The sequence below is a fragment of the Tenebrio molitor genome, chromosome 2 (assembly GCF_963966145.1).
Source record: "Tenebrio molitor chromosome 2, icTenMoli1.1, whole genome shotgun sequence".
In the NCBI taxonomy this organism is placed as follows: domain Eukaryota; kingdom Metazoa; phylum Arthropoda; class Insecta; order Coleoptera; family Tenebrionidae; genus Tenebrio; species Tenebrio molitor.
The window spans coordinates 28,053,254-28,079,957 of NC_091047.1; the positions used below are offsets into that span (position 1 = coordinate 28,053,254).

The 26,704-nt window shown below is 32.3% G+C and overlaps 1 protein-coding gene across 1 annotated transcript in view; it reads right to left on the reverse strand.

Annotated features, from left to right (window-relative positions):
* amon (amontillado) overlaps positions 1–26,704 on the reverse strand; it is a 93,414-nt gene that overhangs the window by 26,657 nt on the left and 40,053 nt on the right. The window contains exon 3 of the mRNA XM_069037603.1: positions 21,244–21,490. Within this exon, the coding sequence (XP_068893704.1) occupies positions 21,244–21,490 (247 nt within the window). The remainder of the gene's footprint in view (positions 1–21,243; positions 21,491–26,704) is intronic.

The following is a 26,704-nucleotide window of genomic DNA, read 5'->3' on the forward strand; positions in this document are numbered from 1 at the left end:
AATCCAGACCGTAATTGTAAGAAACTGCAGATGCGATAAGTTCTACGGAGGAAATAAAGATGTTATGATGGGAACGTGTTCCCTGAGATATACTCATAGAGCGTAAATAAATTTAATAACAATCTAGTAATTAAAGTTAATTTCTTAGAAATTTTCTCCAGTTTCTATGTAGACATTTCTCTTACACTGTAGATTTTTTTCTATACGATGAATAAAATAAGCAAGAACTGAGTACAAAAAAAACATTAAAATAATGTTGACAACAAAAGAAAAGATATTGAGAAATGAAAATATCGGGTGTTTTTTTAAATTTCACCTCAAAGTAGGCGTTGAAGAGTCGATTGTGAACGCACCACTCGTCAGGGTGCAGAGTATTTAAACACAAATAACGCAAAAAGTGAAGTTAGTTTTAAACAGCTGATCCGTGATCTGTAATCCGTGGTGCGTTCACAATCGACTCTTCAACGCCTATTTTTTATTATTAAAAAAAAACACACGCTACTGATGGGAACAGAGAAAAATTAAAGATATCTCATAAATGCGAAAATGAAAAGTATAAAAAGGATAAATATTGAAAAAAAATGTATCAATTGTCGAAAAAAACAATTAAATTAATAATTTTTCTGTGATCCGAAAGAATTTTGGTAGATAAATTTAATGTGTTGGATAAATTTTCATTTAATAACGCAGCCATAGAATATATTGCTGAAAAGAAGACTTACGACGAATAAAATGTAGATATAGAAATTTAAAACAAAGAAAGATGGAAAAATATTGAAAAGTCGCTGAAAAAAGCGTTAACATTTATAAAAATTCTGGATTTAGATAACACACTGGTAGTTGAAATTCAAAAAGGTATATTATTATATTCATGTCACATCGTGAGGAAGTTCCTTAACATTGACACAGAACATAATACACAACAAAGTCAAAATGCGGAGGCGAGACGCCGGTAATTATGTTGATAAGCACTGCACTATTACTTGATAGTAATATCCGTAATAGTGTATGTACTCCGGCAAAATTGCCGTGCCGCCGGGTGGAGGTGGGATATGGTAAATAGGAGAAATAATGAGTGATAAACGAGAAGTAAGAAAAGCGTAAGAAGGAAAAGAAATAAATTGGTTATGAAAGGATTATAGTGACGCTGGAAATCAAGAGAAAGAACAGAATCAGAAAGCAAAAAATGAATATATCGTTTTAAGTAAATGAGTTTATGAATATATTTTTAGTTATTCATATACGAGTGATTCATGAGTAATAATGAACCTAAGGAAATTTGTGATGCAGCCAACATTATATTTGCACCGATTATGTGGATTTAAAAAAATATACGTATATTAATTTTATAAAACATAGTCAACATGCCCGACATTACATTACTTAATTTAACAATCTTTAGTCGGATGTGGGACATGTACCTATTGTCGATTGCATTGCAAATTGTTAGATTCATTATTACTCGTGAATATTTATATAAAAGAATAAATACATTTAAATATTGGAATTAGTTTGTACTCATTTGATTTGGAGTTGGTAAACAACGTCTGTTGAAAGAAGCTGGAGGAAAGACGGTTAAGAAAGAAAATATGAGGAAATGACATAACGAAAATTGTAAAGATTATATTGTATTAGATAAATGTAAAACTGACACAGTTCAACAGTGAGGGGATTTGTGAAAAATAAATACACAAGGTAAGAACGGTATAAAAGGAGAAAACTTCAGATAATCAGGTGAAATGTTTAAAAGAACAAAAACAAAAGTAGGTAAATTCTGTTTAAAGGAAATAATCATAAATTGATAATTTCTCAGAAAACGTGAAGAAGTAAATATTGAAAATTAAAATAAACAGAAGGAAGAAAAGCAAAACAATGTATTATTTAAGAAGAAAATAAATGTAGAGTCTAGAAAGGAAATTAAATTAAATTTTAAACGAATAATAAATTTAAAAAATGCAAACAAACAAAACAGTTGTTCGTAAACAAGTGTGTATTAGTATCGTATACAGGCTGATTCACGTAGCCCGTTCGTTAGAAACTTTTTGATTTCCCAAAATCATATTAATATGAAAATTGGTAGTTGACTATAATCGACTACTCCAAGTTCAAATGAAATATTTTCAAAATGGCGGCACTTCCGGAAATACCGGAAATCGATGCCATCTTTGTTTTTTTAAACAAAAAGGCCCCATTTTGACTTCACATTTCGATTCTACGTTAACTTTTGAGTTTAGTACGTCTTTTTGTCAATACTTATCTGTCATCCTTTTTGACCTATGTCATCTTTTTTGTAAAAAAGTTAAGGTGCAGGGCTTCATTAAAAAATTTATAATTCCTGAGCCATCAGAAATAAATAATTTATTTTTACTTTACTTACTTGCCAAAGATTTGGCCGCTATTTGCGTTATCAACGACATTTTTTTTATGTTTCATACGCCTACTGCAATTTTTTAAAATTGAAAATCAAACAATGTCGAAAACTTCATTTTTTTAAATGGCAACTACCGTTTCTGATACTAGATATAAATGTAAAATTAAATTTTAAGGCTACTTTTATTAACATTACGTATGCTTATTTGCAGCCGTTTAGGGGTAATTTCAATTTTTTAATAAAGTAATTTTTTTTATAAGCAATTGTTTTATTTGAATTTTTATTCAAAAATAGCATTGCTATAAATATTAAATAACAACAATACAATAAAAAATAAGCCAATTAACAAAAAAATATTTTAATGTAAATGATTTCATTGAAAATATTTTTTTGTTAATTTGATTGTTTTTTATTATTTCGTTGTTATCTACTGTTTATTGCATGTGATTTTTGAATAAAAATTCAAATAAAACAATTGTTTGATAAAAAAAAATAATATTTTACTCAAAAAATCGAAATTACGCCAAAGCGGCTGGGAATAGGATACACAATGTTAACAAAAGTAGGCTTAGAATTAAATTTTACATTTATATCTAGTGTCATAAATGGTGGTTGCCATTTAAAAAAATAAAGTTTTTGACATTTTTTGATTAGCAATTTTGAAAAATTTCAGTAGGCGTATGAAACATTAAAAAAATTCACTAATGGCGGAAAAGATCGGCCAGGTCTTTAGGAATTCAACTAAAAAAGAATCAATTATTTATTTCCGATGGTTCAAGAGTTATAAATTTGTTAATGAAGCCCTGCAACCTCGCTTTTTTGCAAAAAAGCTGACATAGGTCAAAAACGATGACAGATAAGTGTTGCCAAAAAGACGTTCTTAACTCAAAATTTAACGTAGAATCGAAATGTGAAGTCAAAATGAGGCCTTTCCATTAAAAAAAATAAAGATGGCGTCGATTTCCGGTATTTCCGGAAGTGCCACCATTTTGAAAATATTTCACTTAAACTTGGAGTAGTCGATTATAGTCAATTACCAATCTTCATATTAATATGATTTGGGGAAATCAGAAAGTTTCTAATGAACGGGCTACGTGAATCAGTCTGTATGTGTATTAACTTTTTACATGAGACAATTTTAAAGATGAATTAAATATTTTTTTCTTCAAACGTCCGTAAATTATGACATTATCCTGCTGCATTGATAATGCAGTGATAAGTGTCACTTCATTGTCATGGCATCTAACGAGCTGACGAGCGGCAGATAAAGTTATTATCTCCGCTGATGAGCGGCAGCAAAATAAACTAGCTAAATCATTTGAAATTCCTACCTGGTTTCTTAACATGTCTTAAATAATTTGTTATGAATGTTTGAAGAAAAAATAGTATATGTTATTCGGAGCAAAAATGGTTTTATGTGCTTTGGCTGGTTTGTCTGCCTCACTCAGTGATGTGGGAAATAGAATAGACGGAGCATCCCATGTAAAGCGTTGATTCCTATATGCATGGCCTACTAAATCTGAACTGCGCTACGCTTATTACGGCCGTAACAAACTAGCTGAATGATTGATTCGGCTAACCTCAAAAAATCTACCCTTAACTAGCGCCATCTCTTTAAAGATATTAAACTACAAATCAACTAAATTGCCACAATAATTTAAATTTCCTTGAATTTCATCAAGGTTGAAGTACTAACATGGGAAAATAGTGCGTTGCATGTGGAGAAAATAACAACAGTTATTTTCAAATTCCCAGCAACCTCCAAACCAAATCCAAAATTGATAAAATTATAAAAAAAACTAAATGAAACATTTCACTGTAATACATGTTTCTTCTTTATTATCTACAGCAACTCCAGGACCCTTGTTACGATTAGTTTGGCTTCAAGACCGTGGGGTCTGTAAATTTGTGGGGCTTTTAAAAGACTTGGCTAATATTGCCACACAAGTAGGAAGGTTCTAAAATTATAAACTTACGAGAAAGGTATTGTCTTCCTGCAGATAGATAGTTTTACTTTTAATTTTTCTACTGTGCTCTATCCATTTTCAGATTTTGCAATTCCATTTTATATATAAATATTATGTTTCATAATTTGATTATTGTAATTATTAGGTATTCTTACGTTCATGAAACGTATTCGTGAAAATTTATTTCGCGTCAAAATGACAAAATAGAAAGTGTTAACCTAACAAAATAAACACGTTACGTGATTGTGATTGGATAATTTCAATTCAAATTACATTTTTCTTTTCTATTTCGCTAACAGATGGAGTTGGTTAAGGGTGAATTTTTTGAGGTTAGCGGAATCAATTGCTCCATTGAAAATCCGAGCTTTGTTACGGCCGTAATAAGCGCAGCGCAGTTCAGATTTAGTAGGCCATGCTATATGCAACATTATAAGTAAGGGCAAGTTATGCTGCAATAATAGCAAATCTGTTCTGTATTTGCCTAACATTTATGTGGCAGTTGCACGGGTTGCAGAGGTATCGTATCTGTTGCCTGTTGGTTTTATGTTTTATATTAACAAAAAGGACCTATTTGTTTGCTTTCATATAGTTATAAAACTCATACTTTTTGAAGATGTCTAGCACGTGTTATGTTAAAAATTGCAAAAAAGAACAATAACCCTTCTATAAATACCTAATGTCATTACAAGGCTCTGTAATGTTGTTTTTGCTACTTTACCCTCTAACTTATTTTCTCCTATAGATAGCCATATTTTATATTAATCAAACAAATAATTGTTAGTTATACCAAAATTAGACTTCATTACTTTAACAAACAATTCAACACAAAAACGAAACGTCAAGGTAATTTTAAAGATTTTAAGCAATTTGGAGCCTTTAAGGGGCTCGTCGAACAAAAAACGTTGTATTCAACTCGTTCGTGTGTAAATTGGGCCTTTTTTGGCACTCGTGGGTCTTTAAAACGCGAGTGAAACGAGTGTTTTAAACTGGCCCACTCATGCCAAAAAAGCCCCAATTTACACACAAACTCGTTAAATAAACTACTATTTAACAAAGGTTGTACTTTTTAAACATCCATAAATTGATTTGGCTTTTGTCCGTTTTTATTTAATGTATCTTTTTATTGTATTTTGTTATCCCCATCATTATAAAACTTTCGCAACAGCAACCAGCAATACAATCGGTGGCCATCTTGGTAAGGGCAAAAATATACAGGTGGGAATCAAAGCGGTGTATCTTACGCTCCGTCTATTCTATCTCCCACGTCACTGGCCTCACTGCGTTCGGCAGCCAATCTACCAGCCGCAGCACATAAAACTTCATTTTTGTTCCTCATAACATAATATACTATTACTACGTTTTAACATGAGACCAAAAAAAAGTTGGCATGTTCCTTTTTAAATTTAATTTTGTTACCTCTTTTGAAAAAAAATAATATTTTTCCTCCGAAGCAGCCAACTATTCGTACGACATTCAGCAAGTGGTGTGGAAAACTGTTGTATTATTGTTGTTAATAGTCTACTTTCAATTAATAGGTATTCAGTTTGAAATTAATTTAGAATAATTTGAATGTTCAGACTGTTGTGATTACAGAACTTGCCACTTACAAGCTACTCTTACAAGGAGTTAAAGAGGTTGAGCTCTCTGATTAATTATTGCCACTGTTAGTGGTCGACCCCTGGGTGGATTGTTTACCAAGTTGTTCTTTCTGTCTAACAATCTATCCAATTGAGGTTGTATTTACATTTAATGTTTCCTTTGAAAACGAAAACACTTTAGATGAACGAAATCTTTTATTTAAAACAATCATAAATGAAGACAAAAACAATTTTTCCTAGACAATAAATTTCGTTTTAATAACAATGTCGTTTCCATAAATACTGAAAGAACAATATTGGACAATCGAGGAATTTTCATAACCCCCATTTCGAAAGTTTCAGACAAGAAGAAAACAACTCCAGAACTTTCATTAAAAGTGTTCTGATTGTAACTTCGCATTTCAGCTACGTTTTAGTATTGTACTCTGCGTAAACGATATCCAAAGCGAACAATTTTATTTATCTCGAACTCTTGACGAAGACAAAGTAGTGCTGTTGTATCTCTGGAAAAGTATCGTCCTGTTCTAATTTTATTCTCTTTTTGCCGATGAAACGTTCTCGGAAAAATTAAAGGGAGAGTAAGTCATTTTGCATTACTTGAGAATTGGCATGAAAATCCTGGACGCTTTTCCCTTTGTTTTCTTTATTGGCTACCAAGAGCAAAAAAATTTCTATTCCCAATTAAAACCGTACTTTCGTTCGTATCGATTCGGATCCGAGCTGAAACTGAATATATTTCAGGGGTAACACCATACTTTCCAATTTATATTTCTTAGGCAACGTTTTTTCGGGACTAATTTTAAACGGCTCGATCTGGTTTCCCTCGACATCACTTTTTCATTAATTACATTATCGAGGAAACTGGGGCGTGCTTATCACTTTATACGACACGAAATTGAATCAAGTTCAAACTTGGTACCTGAGCGACGGAAATTCCTATTACGCTCGACTGGGGAAACTAGATATTTCCAATATTTTTTTTGAGCGGCTTGGAACTAACTTCCAAACTAGTCCTGATGAGGCTTATTGTCCTGACTCGAGTTTTCCCGGAGTCTAACAAGACGGAGTTTGAGAGTTGTGTCGAGAGATGTTTGATGATGAATTTAATAATTTAGAAGGATGTTTGTTCCCACGTCGGCCTTATTGTGCGTATTATATTTTTTGCAGACAATAATTCAGAGTGAAATATGGAAAAGTAAAGTTCTTCTGACATTTGAAAAATGGGACAGGTGGCAAATGAATTTATGGGATCTCTCATGAGTTGCTTTGTTGAGTTGTAAAAGTTCAGTTTGTAGCGGGTGCAGATGGGCAATAAATTGAATTACATTTTACTTAAATGTATTTAGGCGTCTTTGTCACGCCAGTAAGTAAATCAAAGTAACAAACGATTTAAGGAAGCTGAACATTTAATTTGAGAAACATGTTTGACAATCTTCCAAATTATAAATCAAGTGACGTTTCCTTGGAAAAGAATTGATGATGATCCATGATGTTACCTGTTTGTCTCTGATTCTAAGTTGGTGCTTTGGTGTCTTTTCAGTCATTGTCAAGACTAAAAAGATTTCTTGACAGTTTTTAGCAGTTTCTTATTTTGTTCTCTCATATACAGGGTGTTTCTAAAATAAGTGCATTAATTTTAACTGGTAATAGAACTCATCAAAAGGAACAACTTTTCTCTCTGCCATTTTGGCGAAAAACGTTGCGTAATGGCTTAAAAAAATAGGAAACATTTTCCTAAAACCGTTCATATCTCCAAAACCAAGCTACCTAAAAACGTGAAATAACCAGATTCTTACGAAGTGGATTTTTTGCTATACGGGTAGATTAATTTGAATTTCGATTTCTGCGTTAAAACACGTTTTCTGGATGAAAATGGATGTTTTTTTCATATTTAGCCATTGCAGTATTTAGTGGCGTAGGGCTATTTTAGTGAAAAATCTCTCCAATTTTTTTTTGGAATTAAACATCGTTTTTCGGCAAAATGGTAGATAGAAAAGTTGTTCCTTTTGACGAGTTCTATTACCAGTTAAAATTAATGTACCTATTTCAGAAACACCCTGTATAATTATCAATTTTTTACGGTAGCATCACTAATTTTTTATTATCTGATTCCCAAACTTTACCAGGTTAACCAAATCTAAATGACCTAATTTTGCCTAGAAAAGAAAATCTGTTTATATTCATTACAATAATTAGATTGTTGTTTTATTTTACTAAATATATACTTTTTATGTACAAAATTAATGAAGAAACTAAGCTTGCTATTTTTCTAAAATGCAAAATAAAAATATGTATATGACAAGACAGTTGAAGATTCAAAATGCAGCTTGTCTGCGGTCTAAATATTTATTTTTAATGTGGAAAACTGAACAGTAGAATAATAAAGCTAACGAATTAGATAATAAAAATCAAATTAATACAATATTGAAAAGAACTTGTCATTTATGTATTATTTCTGTTCTAGTTTTTAATATTTAATTATTGCATTATTAAATGATATTTTCAAAAAGTCAATGAATTTAGTTCTACAAACTTTCAAGTCGTTTCAGCACTAGCTAGGTATAATATGTAATTATTTTTGCATCACTATTAAAAAAGTTATTTTTCTTTTGTTATGTGTCTAAAGTTGACATTTTTTCGCTCATCAAATAATCATTGTATTGTAATGTTTGACAATTGTTAAAATGTGTACTTTACGTGCGAGTGTTTAAATAGTGACAGAAGACCGAAGGTCGAGTGCCCTAACAACACGAGTATGTCAAGTGCTTTTTCAATACGAGTAAAACACCATGCTTTTTGTCCTATCACCCTCAGTTACCTATCTACGTTATCATTAATACGTTAATACAATGAAAAAACAATTTTAACTTTCATTCATTTTTTTAAGGTTATGTTTCCTGTCAATTAACGGGTACTATTAAAAATTAGACATTTCATCAATAGATGGAACTACTATGGCAAGTCTTTATACACCGTTTCTTTCTACTCTCTCTATGTCCTTTCACTCCTAATAGAGTATGCTACACCAATATACAGGGTGTATCCGAATTCGGCCGACAAACTTTCAGGACAGATTCTACGATCAAAGATAAGCATAAAACTCGTAATGCATATGGGGTCAAAAGCGCTTAGTTTGCGAGATAATCAACAAAAACGTAAAAACAATTACAAACTGAATTCCTTGGATTTTATGGGGTTATCTGTGCATTGAACGAGGGGGCGAAATTTTGACAATTCTTGTAAATTGTACATAGCTTCTTTTTATTTTTGTACGTTTCATAAAAAAATTACACCCGATTCCTTTTGTTGCTGGTAGAAGTTTTTAGTCTATTATTTCGCAAACTAAGCATTTTTGACCTGATATGTATTAAAAGTTTTGTGCTTATTTTTGATCATAGAATCTGACCTGAAAGTTTGTCGGTCGAATTCGGATACAACCTGTATATCTTTAGACTGTGGCTACACTCTTTCTAGAAAAATACTTCACAGTGCTGCATTATCACTTTCGCCACAGTCTTCTATGGAAATAATTGTAAAAATGCACACTTAACGTGGTGAGAGCTGCTTAGTGCTTAGTTAAGTTTCAAAGTGACAGTAGAAAATTTATATAATAAATTCATATTGTGAAGTTTCATTTATACATTTTTTTGTAATAATTTAGTTCTACAAAGACAGTATTATCGGAAAAATGTACGCAGGCAACTGTAAAAACTACTTCTTACGGTTTTGATTACAATACTCGCTGTAATCGTGTACGTAAAGATCCCTCAAAAAATGTAATGTTTCATACATACGTTTCATAAACAACAATGTAGTCAGTTTACTTCTTCCATTCTACAGCGCTAGTGCAAAGTGCAACATGCAAATGAATGTCGTAAAGTTTGACATTATGTATTGATAGCAGATAAAATAATATTGATGGTTTATTTAGTTTAGGTGTAATCACTTTTAATAAAAAGTTAAGTTCAAATCATCGTTTAGTTTCGATTAAGTATGCAAATATTGCAATTAACACAGAGTCATTATAAATGACTGTAGTCGATTTTGCCGCTTCACTTTGAACTGTCAATTTTTGTCACTGTCACTGTCATTTTTTAGATGAAAAGTGCAGTGAATGAAGATTTTATTTATTTCTTTTTAAATTAAGGCTTGAATCTAAAAATACCAATTTAACTCATGTGTGTGAACGGCGTGTATTCATTTATTCACATCATTTTAATTATTTTTATATGGAGCGGCAAACATAAATTTTCTATTCACTTTTTACGCCAACTTGGACTACAATTATTTATAATGACCTTGTATCGGGTGTTTTTTTTTAAATTTCACTTCATAGTAAGCGTTGAAGAGTCGATTGTGAACGATTGTGAACAGGTTACGAATCGGCTGTTTAAATTTTACGTTTTACACGGTTTTTACGGTGCGTTCATAATCGACTCTTCAACGCCTACTACGAACTGAAATTAATAAAAAAAAACACCCCGATATAATGACTGCTTAATTCCAAGTCTATTTTGAATAATACTTGTTTTCTGAGGAGCAGATTCACGAAACTCAAATAATTTGCAAATCGTTAACGAAATGGTAAATACGAGTATAATGCTGCAACAATATTAGTTGAATTTGCAATGTCTTATCGAGCCTTACCGAGTTTCGTGAATGACCCCTTAAGTGCATTGGCTATTTTCCCCAAGCAAACATTGTACCTTGGCTGTATCTTAATTGCCTTCTTAATTATTAATAAACCGCTCTTGTATCCTCTATTTTAACAATAACTTTCGTGTAACGTATGTAAAGGGTGTTTTTTTTTTTTAAATTTGGCGTCGAAGTTGACGTTGGAGAGTGGAATGAGAACGCACCACTCGTGTAGAAGCGTAAGATTTAAACAGCTGATCCGTGATCCGTTATCCGTGTAATGCATTCACAATCGATTCTTCAACGCCAACTTTCCTTTTAAATTATATATTTGATAATTGCATAATTTGAATCAGCGTCATAATTAGGGTATAGTTTAGATTTGAGATAGATTATCTATCACATTTAATCATTGGTTGTAAATGACGATGGATATTACAGGAATTTACTCTTGCGTATGAGTTGCCTTACGCACATTGACGCGCGTGGGTGGACACTTATCTCTTGTATTCATTGGCTTGTTTAAATAAGAGCAACAGTGACGCAACTACCTACACAGATTTAGTGAAAAAATATGGTCACGTAGTAACGACATTGGCTGGTTTTAATCAGAAATTTATGTGAAGTGAAAAATTGTTGATTTTCGGTTTATGACTCGTGAAAATTATGTTTGAGGAGTTTTCATTTTTCTCGGTTATATTAAAACGGTGGTTACTTCAATGGGATTTGTGTCGCTGATACGAGTTTACAAACCATAAAACTGGGAAAATCGGGTTGAAAATAACGGCCTCAAAGGATTGTGCCCGAGGATACTTTATCTTATTCTAAACTTTGGGAGATTTGTCGAGACTGTCGGGTGTTCAGAGAATCATTCATGGAAGAAAGACGTAAACTAATTTGAATATAATCTGAGTTATTGGAAATATAGAAAAATCAAAATTACAGCTGTTTATCATGTGGTATAAAATTGTGGATAACGAATAATCAAGGAAAACATTTCAAGCGTGATTTGAACAAATAATAATTATTTTGTTTATTTTTGTACTGTGTCGAGTCACGCACACTGTGTACACAGCTCGTTTAGTTTTTAAAATAAATGCTGTAAATAGAATGCTTGGACTCCAAACTTGGTATTAGTTTGGTGGAAAATTGGAAAATCTGCTGACACAGAGGTATAACAGTAAATTGGGTTTATTCACCACTCGCTTGTCGTGCTTAAATATGAAAATTATTTCTCGCCTACGCTCAAAAAATTTGTCATTTCGCTGTTTATGTTGAATAAATATTAATGCTGCTCTGGCAGAACGAGAACAAAGCTTGCCCATTATTAAATCGCAATCAAAAGCTCTGCACTTTGTGCACCCTTTTTTTTTCTGTTGGAAATGAGAAATGATTCCATTAAACGGAAGACTGTTCTATTCGCTTTATTTTACTTACATTATTTTAACAGATCTGGTTCTAAAAAACCTTCACAACGCGTTCAACAGCAAATAAATAAGCGAATTGGCTTCAAAGGAAATATTTTAACTTGAGATTAAAACATATTCTTTCTGATATTTCTTGCATTTGTATCTTACAAGAGTTACAAGTGGAAAGGTTTTGGATATTTTGTATGCCGGTTAAAAGTTTGGGCAGATAAGAACTTTGTAATTTAGACAAAGCGAAAGGGGAAACTTTTATCTGACAATAAAAGTCGTAGAGAGAATAGCGGAACGTTTATTTTATTTTCGTAATTTAACAAAGAACGAATTTCTTGCTGATTGTCCTTATATTTGTTTCAACAGATTGCTATCGCTTTTGATGCCTACGCTGATTTTACACAAAATAATTTACAACAGAGTGTTACACAAGCAACCTTTTTTTTTACTGTTCAATGTTTAAAATTAACAGAAAAGAAATTGGTAATTAATTTACAAAAACTTGTTTAATTTTTTTTTTTTGGATTGAGATATTTTACACTTTGAGATAAAATTATAAACTCTTTTTTCAAGAATTGTCATAAAAAAAAACTGTTTTGATATTTAATCCGGTGAAAAGTTGTGGCAAACTTTAACAGAAAACATTCTTTTATTCAAAAAATAAGTTAATTTCGGTTGTATGTGCTTAAAGAATTGGGAAAATGCCATCCTAGAAGATAGGAATCTGCAAATAATACACCGTTTTTTAATAAAATTATAAGAGAATAATTTAGACAAACATACTCGTACAATTACATAAATTATAATTATACTTTATCCCGGCGCCTCCACCATTTTTGCAAATCATTCCTTGAGATTTACTACTATCATTACTAGTGTTATCATGCAATTTTGTGCATCCAATTCGTTTATTTCACTTCATTAAATCTACAATAACAAAGTTGTCAAATATAATTTAACTCAAGCGGAAATTAAAAAATCATTATTTTATATCCTTGCGCTTCTATTACTTCTCCAAAATATGTTTTCAATTTTTAAAATGAGATATATAAATACATATTAGGTTATTTTGTGTATTGCCGTTCAATGTCGGTTCACGCTGACATCGACACCAGGTAAATATTCCTGCAACGTGTGATCAGACAGCTTTACCTCATTACGAGACATCGATCAAACGCTCGAAAACATGATTTGAATTGCAAAACTTCTTGTTGACCGTGTATTATTTGCCTGAAAGCCAAAAAATTTCAACGTCAGAATGTGAATTGATTAGCTTTTGTATCCGGCAGATCCTTTTTCGTTCGTGACATCTTTCTTACAAGAGAAGGATCACTGAAGACGAGAAATCCTTCAAAGCTCGTACATTGTTAAAGTCTTTGTGATCCCAACACAATTTCGTATGACGGTGTTTTTCACGAAATAAATATTTTATTTTTAAAAATATCTTATTCATTATCGATGATTGACATTTCTTATTGAATAATAACACGCCTGTCGTGACACCTTTATCAGATGCTAAAAATAAAATTAAAAATGTGTATTAAATTTATGACATTAAAATTGATACGTATTTCAACAAAGTAAAAATATTTGTTATACTTTATGCTTTTATGAATGACTTATTGTGACACCAAAATATCTATTATAATAAAGTCTGTCTCAATTCTAAATTTCCACCAACAGTGCATTCTACGTTGGAAATACAACCGGCAACACTGTTTGGTGAAAAATGCGTCAGATTGTATTTGTTAGGTTATCTGTCAATTTCCGTTTTTACAACTCAAAATTTTAGAATAAAGGAAAAGAACGAAAACCTTTTCTAAAATGCAGCAAGTAAGTAGGTAGAAAATCAAATTCTAAAAGCAAAATAAACTTATGAACTAATTTTAATGTTTTCGAATCATGTTTATAAAATAATTATATTGCCACCTTTGGTTACATGAATTCCCAATTTAGAAATATTTTTATTTTGCCAACATAATTCAACAGGTGGTGGAAATTTAGAATTGAGACAAACTATAGATCCATCGTGAAACTATTTTTGGAGTTTTTTTTCTTAAAACTGAAAGAAACTTCCTTCATGTGTCAAACTGATAGTAAAGTTTTCTCAAACAATGAATCAATGAACTTTGTTAAAAAAACAGAAACTTCTGTGTGCTCTCAATGCTATCATAACATATTTTGCAATCAAAACTCTCTAGATACGTACTAAGGAGTTTGTGTTAAAAAGTAATTTTTATATTTTTCTTAAATCAATTGTGATTTCATTATTATGTGCAATTATATCGTTTTATGATTAATTAAATTTAATTTTTTATAACAAAATCCTGCATTTTACGCAAGAATGATTCATTATTACTCCTGGCTGATATTCTAATTAAACTGTAGTTTATTTATTTAATTAAAACTCAATTTTAATATAAATTTATGATGTAAATTATAACTGTATCTTTGTACTTAAAATGAGTATTTATGTATCAAACCACGGAAAGATTATAATAATAAAACTCGTCCTGGGAGCAGTAGGTACTTCATCATAACACCGACAAAGCAATTTTAAGAGTAAAAGTTTAATTAAAAAAATAAATTTTCGTCGAGTTTCCGTGTCGTGATGGCAAACCGCAGGATAATTATTTTAACGGTGATTCTCTCCACTGAAATTTAATCAACATTTTGCAACAGATTTAATGAACATTTTCAAAACTTCAAAATTATATTATCAGCAAATCATCGAGCTTTACTGCGTGCCGATGACAAACAAGGAAATTTGTAAGTTTGAGTTACAGCATAATTAAACATAGAAAGACAAACAAGAATAGTTTGGTGTTAGTTAGTTTGACGTTGATATCGTTGTCAACAGTTTTAAAGATTGTTAGAAAAACTCTAATATTAGCTGGTGGTGGTTAGAAAGATTTTAGTTTAATATTGCATTAAATGTTAAATTAAAATCTGTAGCCATATGTATAATTTTATTTTATTCAGAGCTTATACTCGTAGCTTCAATAAAAACATAAAAAATGTTTTTAATGAATAAGCAGTGAAGTAGCAGTAATAGTATATTTCAAACCAAGGTAAGAAAGTGCTTTCTTGCAGACCGCAGGCAAAGATTATAAACCGAGCCGCAGGCGAGGTTTGTAAGTGCCCAAGGTCTGCAAGGGCACTTTCTTAACAAGGTTTGAATACTATTTTTTTCCCTACCGGCACAACTTCCTTGAAAAAAGTCAAAAAAAGATGGTTATATTCCTGATTAAAACGAAAATTTTGAGAATTGAATAGTAGGCCGGGTTATTTGTTTAATTAACCTGTCATCGCATTTGAAAATTTGACGTTTGTTCGAAAATTTGATATAAACAGGGTAAAGTAATCTATTTAACATTTATTTATATATCTTAAACTTTAATTTCAGTGTAGAATCTCGACTTTACAACTTGCTTTATTGAATTGGTTTTCATTTATCAATAACTTATTTCACTTTTGACACTTTTGACATTTGTATTTTGGTACAGTTTTACCATAAACATTTCATGATTAACTTTCTTACCTTAGCGAGAAAGTTGAATTTTCTCACCTCAAATGAGGTATCCACAGCCTACATTTCTAACCGGTAGGGAAAAAAATATTGTCAGTCTTAAATATTTAATATTTAAAAAATTGGTACCAAAAAGTTAAATATGAATTTCAATTTAAAACAATAATAGTTATTACGTAGCACTTTAAAAATTGTTAAAATGTCACAGTTTTGACAAAAATCAGTAGTAATAAGTGTTAAATATACAGGGTGTCTCAAAATTCGCGAATTCTAAATTCAGAGCGTTGTAGGGGACACTTCAGTAGTCCAAATATGGAAATTTAAAAAAAATCGGGACTCCCCCCACAAAGATACATTGGTCTGAAGGTTCTTCAAATACAGGCTGAAAAGTTCAGTATTTATTGTTATTTATGGTGTAGATGATTGTGGAAAATAAAATGTAAAACTATTTTTTGAAAAATAGCTTTACTTTGGAGTAAAAAAATCTTAAATTATTGTAAATTTTTCTTAAAAATGGAACGGCAACGTAGCTAGAATAGTATTTTGTCACTGTGGATATGAAGGCTACTATGTACTGAACACAATTAAAGTGCTTATATCTTCTTCAGGAAGAGCGAATTTTTTTTTTCTAAGTATTTTTCGAGCTCCACTGGGTCCTTCCCTACCACGCTCTGAATTCGGAATTCACGAATTTTGAGACACCCTGTATACATATGTTGCTGCTGGAAAATCGAATATTAAAGGGGATGACATATCATTGTCTTGATTGCGTGAAAGACAAAGGAAAAGTTATCAGTCACTTTCAAATTGAAAATGTGTTACATGAAAAATGTATGGAATAATAAAAAGATGGAATCGCAGTTGACCGATAGGGAACCACCAATTTTGAATGTCAAGGGTAAGAGAAAACTACGCTAAAAGTAAAGTTGGAACTTTTCGTCGTAACTTACTTGCAAAATATGGTTTCTCGATGCCGTATTCGGAATAACATTACGAAAGAAAGCAAGTTTTAAAATATGCATAGTAGAGGGTTCGAAAATGTTTTAGAGATACTAAAATAACGTAAGGAAAAATTTAATTTTAACAACAATTTGCTTAGGTTTAAGTTTGACATTTAACATATTCGTTTATAAAACGATCTGTACGATATTAACTTATACCAGTGCTGGTAAAATTCATCAATATCTGCAGATTACAGGCTACAGGTTATTCCTAACCAATCACAAACCACCAAGCGTGCACTAAGTTGGTAATAAAAAATCCCCCCTGAAAAACTACAAGGTGATCAAGAAGGACTGTTTGAGTTGGAAATACTGAATTTTATTTTTAAATGGTAAAATTGGAGTAACTTCCGGTTGTTGACGGCTCGACCTGAGGCTTGACAAGTAATATTTGACATTTCAAATTAAATTAAACATGCTGTTGAATCTCTTCGAGAGCGTAAATAGAAGAAACCAGGACGATTACATCTTACATTCTAAAGCATAAGCTAAAGCTTACAGTTGCCATCCTAAATTAACATCCATTATTAACTCGCCCTGACAGTGTTATTCCAGTACTCACAGGAGATTGGTTCTCATTAATATATTCGTCTGATCTCTCTAGAAAGGTAATTTTTTACAATTTACTTATGGGTATTTTTGCTCTGGAAACTCTTTTATTTCCATAGAGCTTAAATTCCTAATTTTTAACAAACTGACACTCAAAAACTAATTCACTGATAAAAATAATAACAGTGAAAATACCTATTCTGTACAGCAAGAAATCCACTACAAAGTTCTGAGAGAAAATGAACCAATTTAAAAAGTGGAAAAAAGTTTCCTGAATAATTTTAGATTAATGAAAAACTTATTGCTTTCAGTATTGCGGAACATTTTTCTCTTATCTAAAATAAGTAGGTGCCTGAAATCCGGGCCGGAATAATGTCAAATAATTTATTCTTGTATTAATTTACGACTAAATAATGCATCAGCTCGGGGTTACCGCCCTCCTAATTACCCGTTCGCTTTTCAAGGATAACGTTGTAGGTGTACTTTACAGCCCAACAAGCCGTGTAGATAAATGTTTATCCGAGATATATCGATTTGCTCGAATCAATCCAACCCGGACGAAAATGTTTGCGTGCAAATTGTTAAAGAAGCCGATCTCGTCGAAAAGCACATCCAATTTGTTCGTGGTCTAGTCGTGATTGAAATATTTCACGACATGATCATCTTACCGCGAGCACTCTTAAATAATGCAAATAAACCGAACAACAGTTGGCTTTATCGAGAGATAATCGCAATCTCGATTGTCGAACAGAATCGTTCTCATCTACATCGTTCGAGTCCTCTCCATTTATTATCAATTAGTCTATTTCTGAAACTGCAATTAGTGATCGACAGACGAGTGATTTCAAAGTGCGGGCAAAATGCGCAACTTGGAGATTTTTTGTTGTTGTTTGGGTGTTCGTTTATGTTGCTTATAATTACGGAAGTATAAAATAAATGTAGCGAAAAGACAAGTACGCGGAGTCTGACTCGTGCTTTCTGATGTTTCATGGAACGTGAAATAAAATTAGAGAAAAACCTACTTGAAAACTGTCAAGTTTTATATGATTTAGCATTGCCGTCCGGTGGCATAAAACTTCACTGAAAACTAATGCCTTACATTTGCAATTAGGTCTAAAGACTTGACCATTCCAATATTTTTTTCTTCAGAGAGATCGAAAAAAAAATTAGAGTTGCCTGTGACCAAAAATTTCAGTTGGCAGTTCGTGTTAAAATTTCAATTATCAGATGTCAGTCTTGAAAGTTAGGTTAGTGATTTTGAAAACTTTGAAATCTTGATTTTCATAAAGGTGTGCGTTATGTGTGACCTGTCGGTTGTAAAAGAATCATGAGGAGCTACAATCGTATTTACGAACTAGAGTAAATGTTGGAAATGTCTGCCTTCAGCTTCCAAACATAATGCTACTTCGCTTCATGTTTTCAAATGACCTTCGCAAAGTCGGGATATCAACTAAATTGCTGTTATCAGTAATTACTTGCATTAATTCGGGAATTGTGCCAGGTCTGTTTTTGAACACGTTGTTATTATTAATGACATCTGAAGACATTTGAATTAAATTTTTACGTGCTGCCAACTGAAGTGTATTAATCAGGGCCATCTCGATTTTTTTTTATTTTCGATCGCACGGTACTTCATCTAATACGGCTTATCTTTTTATCGTTCACATTGGGTCTAATAGCTAAAAATTACGATGAACTGCAAATATGGAATAGGAGATTCTAACAAATATCAACATCGTATTTTAGTAATAACCATAAACACTGATAACATTTTTACGACATCAAACACCCTTTTTGCGAAGCCGGGTTTTTATCGTTTTTTTGATGATTGCCGCCGAAACGGCCGTCAAATTTACAAAAATTGTTTTTAGGCACTCTTAATGAAACAGGGGTAATTTTACGTACTCCTGAGCGGATAAAAAGTATCTCTTTTTCGGACGCCAAATGGTTAATTGAATTTCACCATAAATGCTCTAAATTTCTGATTTATTTTGTTATGATTCAAACAACAATCAAAATGTTTTATTTAATAACCTTTTTTAACCATTTTGATAAATATCAACAATTTCTGACTTTGTTATTCCCAAAAATTGTACTTCACTCTTTAACGACAACAGGTAACGAACTAGGAAATAGATAGTACTGTGGTTACGCAAAAAATATAAAAATGTACCTATAGTGATCCCAGAACTCTAAAGTTTTATGATAGGCAATATCGTTACGAAGTTAAACAGCTTAAACAAAGAAACAGGTAATGGACGTAAATAAACAGATCTTTAGGGGTCGTTTTTTAGCTAGGGGGCTCTGGATTTAGAAAGAGGGCAGACGGTACCAGGTAGTCTGTCTTGGACGAAGTACTCCTCTTCTCACTAGGAGGTGTCAAATACTAATCCCCTCACTATTAGTATTGCCTATCATAAAACGTAAACCGAGTTCTGGGTTCACTATACCACTCAATTACTAGTACAGAAAAAAAAATAGTTTCCTAAAGTTCTGCGGTCCATCGAATGTATGTATAAAAACATAAAAAAAAGAGTGTAATTTTGACCCATTTTAGTAGAGTAAGTCCGGTCTGAGATATGACAATTGGTGGGGGTGCGCGTAGACGGAAAACAGTCGGACGAGTCCATCTTTCGTAAAATAGGGATGTTTAACAGATTTAAAAATCAGCTGTTACTGTGACCGCTATTCTCTGCTGTGAGCTGAGACCGGTTTTGCCACGCCACTGCAATATTTTGTCAGCGCAGATTTCCTCCATATCTCAGACCTACTCTACCAGAAAGCCATTTTTAGACCAAAAAACATTAGGTATCCACGTTAACTTTGCAAATATATTGTGAGTTGCCTTTTCAATTCTGTCGGGCTGATTATCATTCGTGAATACCCTGTATAAGTGGATAATATTCTGCGAAGTTAATTACATAATAGTACATATATTAAAAAACAAGTTTCATAAGGAAGTGTTTATTTCATGAGTCCAAGTTATAAAACGGGTCGCGGAGTGCGAGTTTTATAAAGAACGAATGGAATAAATTCATGATGGTTGACAAAAAACAATTGAAACACTTGTCAACTTTGCGATATTCGCGCGTATTGGCTGACGCTGCCAGAATCTTCTAGACTTTGCAGAGGAGTCTGGCAGTACCAACATGATAATTGCTAACCGTAAATAGTACAATCGCTATTACAGAACCGCTTTCAGCTGTTACGATACTGTTTTTGGTATCGTAACAGCTCTGTTACAAACGCAAAACAGAAAAAGTAGAATTTCTATACGGTCGCTTACAGAAGAGTTTATTCATTTTACTTTTTTTTCCATTTATGTTTAATAAAAAATACTTGACAAGCTTTAAAATTGAATTTATACAAGATTTAATCATTTATTTTCTGTTTACTCATTTTCATTATTTTGAAATTAAGAAAATGAAATATCTATATTAATAACATAATTACATAAACATTTTTGTTTTATAATACAAAAATTTCCGATAATATTGCGGAATCTGGAAAAGTGCCCCGAATGCTTGCAGCGTTTCCACGTTGAAATTAATGTTTTTTTAAAGTTAATAAAAGAAATTTATGTTAAAACTTGAACAGTAAGGAAAATATTGAAAGAAGTATCTAGTTATTATTGTAACTGAATGTACAATAAAAATGGTAATGATAAGGTACTGTACGGTTTATCGTGTAGAATACAATTAACAAAAAATATCAATATGTAATTGCCCAATTCGTTATAAAACCACCAAGATAAATTTTCAAGGAAGTAATTTCTGCTAATTTTCTCTTAGTTAAGTTAAGATCTGGAAATTTTGATGTTCAACCACCGATTATAGAAATTATTACAAACGGGTGAAACACAACATCATTTTTATAAGATTTGTCCTTTCGTAGAATAATATGTATTTCATATTTGTAAAAAATTGTTTACATTTTGGTCAGAAAAAATAATAGAATGATTAACAAGGTCCGTAAGTTTGTAATTATCCCTCGTTAATTTAACCTTTCAAGAATTAATTACATCGTCCATATTTTGAGATAAATCGGTGAGACGCCATCCAACCTTGACCACATGTACACACATATTTGCTTCTACTCGATACTATTTTCGTGTTAAACATGACAGGAACAATATCTCAAGTTACGGCAGAACAACAAAACGAAAAATAACTCACCATCATCCATAATCGCCGTCGTGATATTCTTCCCCGTCACTCCCTGAGCCCAAGCCGCCTCCACGTTCAGGTCCAATTTGGCTTTTCCGCCGTTCTGACCGGTATTCTTGAGATACCATTGGAATGGAAAATAAGGATCAGTGGGATCTCTGTGCGGCTGTATGTTCCTCACGAGATTCTCCACTTTCAGGGGCTTATATCCTCTTTTCACTCGAATGAAACCCGGCTGCTGTATGGCGGCGTGGACCTGAAAGAAGTTTCAGATTCGGTCGGATTCCATTAAAAACTCTCCAAAGCATCCCAATAATTATTATTGTTGACGTTCTTAACGGAAAGTTTTTTAATAAAACGCTCCGTCGAAGCAGATACAACAAGAAATGTATCTCATCTTTGTTTGTATCTACGGTGTTTATTTTTTTTTATGAAAACAAACAAGTTAAGATTAAGTTTCTTTGACGGGAAAATATTTCTTTACCGTGATTTATTTGATCCCCGTTACAGGCTTTTATTGGTCGTTATTTGCAGTCGGGATGTTTGCCTATTGTAATTATTCTTGCTCAGCTTTCATTGTTTTTGCGTCGAGACTGACGAACCGAGTTAATGCTTTAAAAATAATAAAAACCCGGCGGACTTTATGATCCCCTTCTGGGTTTAGTTTTATTGAAGCAATAAACTTGAAAAGTTATAAAATTTAGCATGTGAAAACAAAAATTCCGTGTGCCGCCGAAATTTAAAATCTTTAGAAAGATTTATTCGCTCCCATTGTTTTTTTTTTGTGAACTTATCCAACTTCTTTGAATCTTTTTTACATTTAATTACAACAACGGACAAAATCGTGTCAGCCGTTATGCCTTTTTCACGTGACTATTATACAACTAAGAAGTATTTTTGTATTCCAATTTTGTTTCTTGAATGCATTTTTTTTCAAAAATTAATTTTTTAACTAAACAATTGATTTCACGGTTCATTTCTATTTTTTCACAGACTTGTGATTTAATTAATTTTTTATTATACCTGAATCATATTATTCCCTGTTTTTGACACTAAAATGCGTGCGAAAATAGTTATTTTTTAACGTCCGTCAAAAAAAGTGCAAGTTTTTTCATTCGTTTGCGTTCAATAAATATGTGATTTTTGAATCGGTCAAGAAGCGTTAAAAAAGTGCCACAGCGGTTCATTTTTGCACGCATTTTGCGTTAAAAAAAGTACCGGAGTATGTCATTTTTTAACGCAATTATAAAATTTTTCATTCATAATTAGTAGTTTTTTTAACGAGTTCGTATGTAAATTGGGATTTTTCTGGCATGAGTGGGCCAAGGTCCACGGGTTCACACAGGAGAAAATTTTCAAATTTTGAGTGGCGAAAAAATTATCCAAACTTACGGGCGCCAAAAAAATGTTGTATGCAACTCGTTAGTAAAGTATCTTTTTTCACTCGGTGGATTGCGCACTCACTTCGCTCGAGCGGCAAATTTTCCTTCTCGTATTCACTAGTTGCATAATAGTTATTTATGCAGATCATGCTCTTAATGTCAATTCTCGAATTTTCACTTGGGAAAATAACTTTCATTAAATTTTTCTGTTCCAGTTTCGGTGCTTAACATTAGTTTACACTAATTTTTAAATTACCATTTTTAGTAGAATGTTTATTATCATCTCTTAGTTTAATGTAAATTTTTCTCTGTTATGCTTTTTTATGTTTAGTATTTACATTTCATTTAACTCTATATTTTAATACTTTCTACGTTCTATCAAAACCTAACCAAAATCCCTGTACCATTAATATCTTTTTAACATATCTATTTCTTCTTGTTGATTCAGGATAAGCCGGAACATTTCCACGAGACACGTTTGCATTTCGCATTTGTTGTTCGCCATTTTAATAAATCGAATCTGTCACGAACAGCATGTTTGCACATGAAATACATAAATTATCCGCTGTAAATAAATCTGTATCAAGCAGATTTGTAGACATCAGCACAACATAAATCTCTTATATTTGACCAATTCGTTAATCGGCTTACATTCATTTTTTCCACAATCTTTTTCATACCCCCGATCACGCACATTAAACACGAATTTGCAAGTAAACTGAAATTACTGCTCTCTCTGTCCATTTATCTGTCGAGTCAACGTTCTCGTACAGTTTTAACGAGCACCCCCAGGTAAGAAATTATCGGTGTCGATCTTTTTCCTAAAAATAAACTTGTCCATGAAAACATAAACCTGCAACATGGGGATTTAACAAAATCGATAGCCAAGAAGGAAACTCGAATAGGTACGTTGATATGATCCGTTTTGAAACTTTGAAAAAGCAAACCTGCACATGTCAACAATTCGTAAAGCTTACACGTGATAGAATCCCGCTTGTCAGACCTTTGCGATCTAAAGCTCTGCAAACATTTCAGTGGAAGCTTTCAGTATTTCATTTTTGAGGAAAATTCGATACTAGGACACGCGTATGTCGTGAGGAAAGTCACGTTATCACCAACGAACGATGCGAAAATTTATCGGTCGACGGTTTATTTGCATTAAATCGACGCGGTTGATGGGTTTGTGATAGCATACATTAAATTTGCTGCAATTACACAATTTACGCATTATTTATTTGTGATCTGAAACGTGAAATGCAAATTTCTACGTCTAATTTGTTTCCATTTGAACAGCACCGAACCACCATTGTTCATTCGGTTCTCTAAAATGACGGTTTGATTTTTTTTTTTCAGTTTGTTTGACTGATTGATGAATTATACTCCTTGGTGTGTTTGCCCTTTTATTTAATTCAGCTAACCGGAGATAATTAACGCAGCTGAATTAGCTATACTTTTCAGGAGATTTAATTAAATCTGAACCGAGGCTGATGGAGGATGGGAGCTTGTTAAGACAGGTTTACAGCTGCGTTCTATTTTAACTAAGTACGATAAAATATTCGTTCAACTTCAAAGACATTTTTGTTTTGTGTCTTTCATTAGGTAGAACCAATAATAAGCGAGGAGCTTTTCAGAGCAGCTCTTTGATAAATTATAGTTATGTCAGTCGATACGGTTGTCAGATACAATGTTCCAACATTGCAAAAACACAATTAACGTTTCATGAATTGTTCGGATTGTAATTTTGCTTTGCGGTTGCAATCAACTTATTTACAATTGCCAACGGCTATTCTGAATATTCTTTTTTTTAATACATCATTGTTATAGCGAACAAAAAGATCGTTATTACCTTGAGTGAAATTAATAATTTTTCATTAATAATAATAAAAGTAATAACAATATTCAATTATTTACTGCAATGACAATATTAAATTATACCATGTAACCAAAAAGAAATCAAATCAGAGCAAGCGTTGCAAATTATCGGTCATGTCGTAGCGGAATTCTATGCAAATAAGCGTTCAATGCATGGGCGTAGACAATTTGTGGCCTCAAACGCTACTTTATAATAAATCATACCTCATGAATCTTAGACGTTGGAACTATAATTGTGCATTTTATTATTATTATCTGATAATGGGGAAAATTTATAAAATAAATAAAAGCAACATTTTACATTCGCAAAAATGAGTAATTTACCAGGTTTATTGCCAAACATGACGCCACTGGTAAGGAGATTTTCACTGAAATGTCAAAGAAACGTCAACAATGTGCTGTTATTAACCTAGAAAACAACTTTTCTACTTTCTTTTGCAAAGTTTAGAAACGTTTAGGTACTGTAATTGTAAGCAACAATTATCCCAAAATAAGTGGTAAAATAGGTTTTATCATTGAAAATAAAGCATTAATCATTAATAATTAATCAATTAATAATGGATTTTTCGGGAGGTAGGCAACTAATGAAAGGGCTGCGCATAGGAAATATAATTACCGGTACGACTCAAACCAAGACAAAGGTTTCGATAAAACAAAAACAAAAAATGAGATAGCATTCTTTCTTTTTTTCTTTTTGATCACCTTATAATTATATAGATTACACTGTTTGCTTACATTATAAAACGGTATCCAGGCCGAATTTATTTATCATCAGTTCATTACGCATATTTTTATAAACCTTTATTTTTTAATACGCCCATTTCTAATATTGAAATTACAATGGAATACAGTTTCCCCAGCGGTCATCCATCCAAACATTGGCTACACCAGATATAGCTTAACCTCACTATTCGAATGAAGTATGCTCTCATAGGAATTAGACCTCCGTATTATTATTCAGACCCATCATTGAGCCGGTAGTTAACCGGCATTCAAGCTGAATTTCATCATTACGGATATTGCTACCAAGTAATAACGAGCAAATAGGTAATTATGTGAAGCAATGGACAACTCCCAAACCCCAGCTAATTTTGAATACTGCCATCTACCTCGCGTCTGCTTATACAAATAATATTCCTAAAACTCCTTAGTAGAAGGTGGTGTATTGTAAAAACCTTTTTAAGTTTTATTATTGAGTAAAAAATACTTATTCAATTTTATGAATGAATAATTGCCAGTTGGTGTATCAGTTTTGATGGTCTGGTACAAATCACTGTCAGAAATGTCAAAACCTTGTTTAGGGATGTGATTTTTTGTGGTTGTACTATCCGAGGGTACGCAACTGATTTCATCCACTTCTACCGTGCCTTCAAATAAATTCGGAATGAGAGTAGGCTGTGATTTTCTTATGAAGTTGGCAACATGCAATTTTTAGAGACAGCACAGCAGTGACCTTGGACGTAGATGTCGACGAACAATTTCCTTTAAAAAATTCCCTTAATCTATACCAATGATGCAGCTTCTATCAAAGATACATAACGACCTATAATTTTCTTTTCTTTGAACTGTTGCCAACTCTCCTCACTAATGGGCTCATCAAAAGCAAAACTTTGAAAAGTACAATTTGAAAAACTTCTTAAGTAATGCAATATAAAATTTTGGTGACAGAAAATCTCGGCATAACTTTTTAACCATGTATTATACAGACTGATTCACATAACTTTCGAAGTTTAAATGCAGCCAACAGAAAATTATTTTGACGTTTTTCGAAATGGATTTAAAAAATCGTTTTGGAAACGACTCCAGCAGTGATATTGACTAGTTAGTTAATCATCAAAAACCCACAAATACTGTTAATTCGCAAAAATCCATTTGGAAGCAGTTTACCACATTTTGTGTAACTATGAATTATAAATTTGGAAAAGATACTTCGAAGCAAGAATTAGCAAATATTTTAAAAAGTTGGGCAGTAAACATGCGCAAAATGAACGGCGAACACGCGAAGAACGTGAAAACAATTTGGAATACAGAGTGGCGCATCGTATACGCGCACGCGAGAAATCGCGACTTATAAAATTGTCAAAATTTTATATCGGGTGTGTCAAAAAGGTCGGATAAACTTTTAAGCATAGCTGGGGGGTAGTTCAGAGTAATTTGAAGGAAATTTTTTTGTGCAGACAACGTGTAGCCAGTTTTACTGTTTTCAAGACACAAAG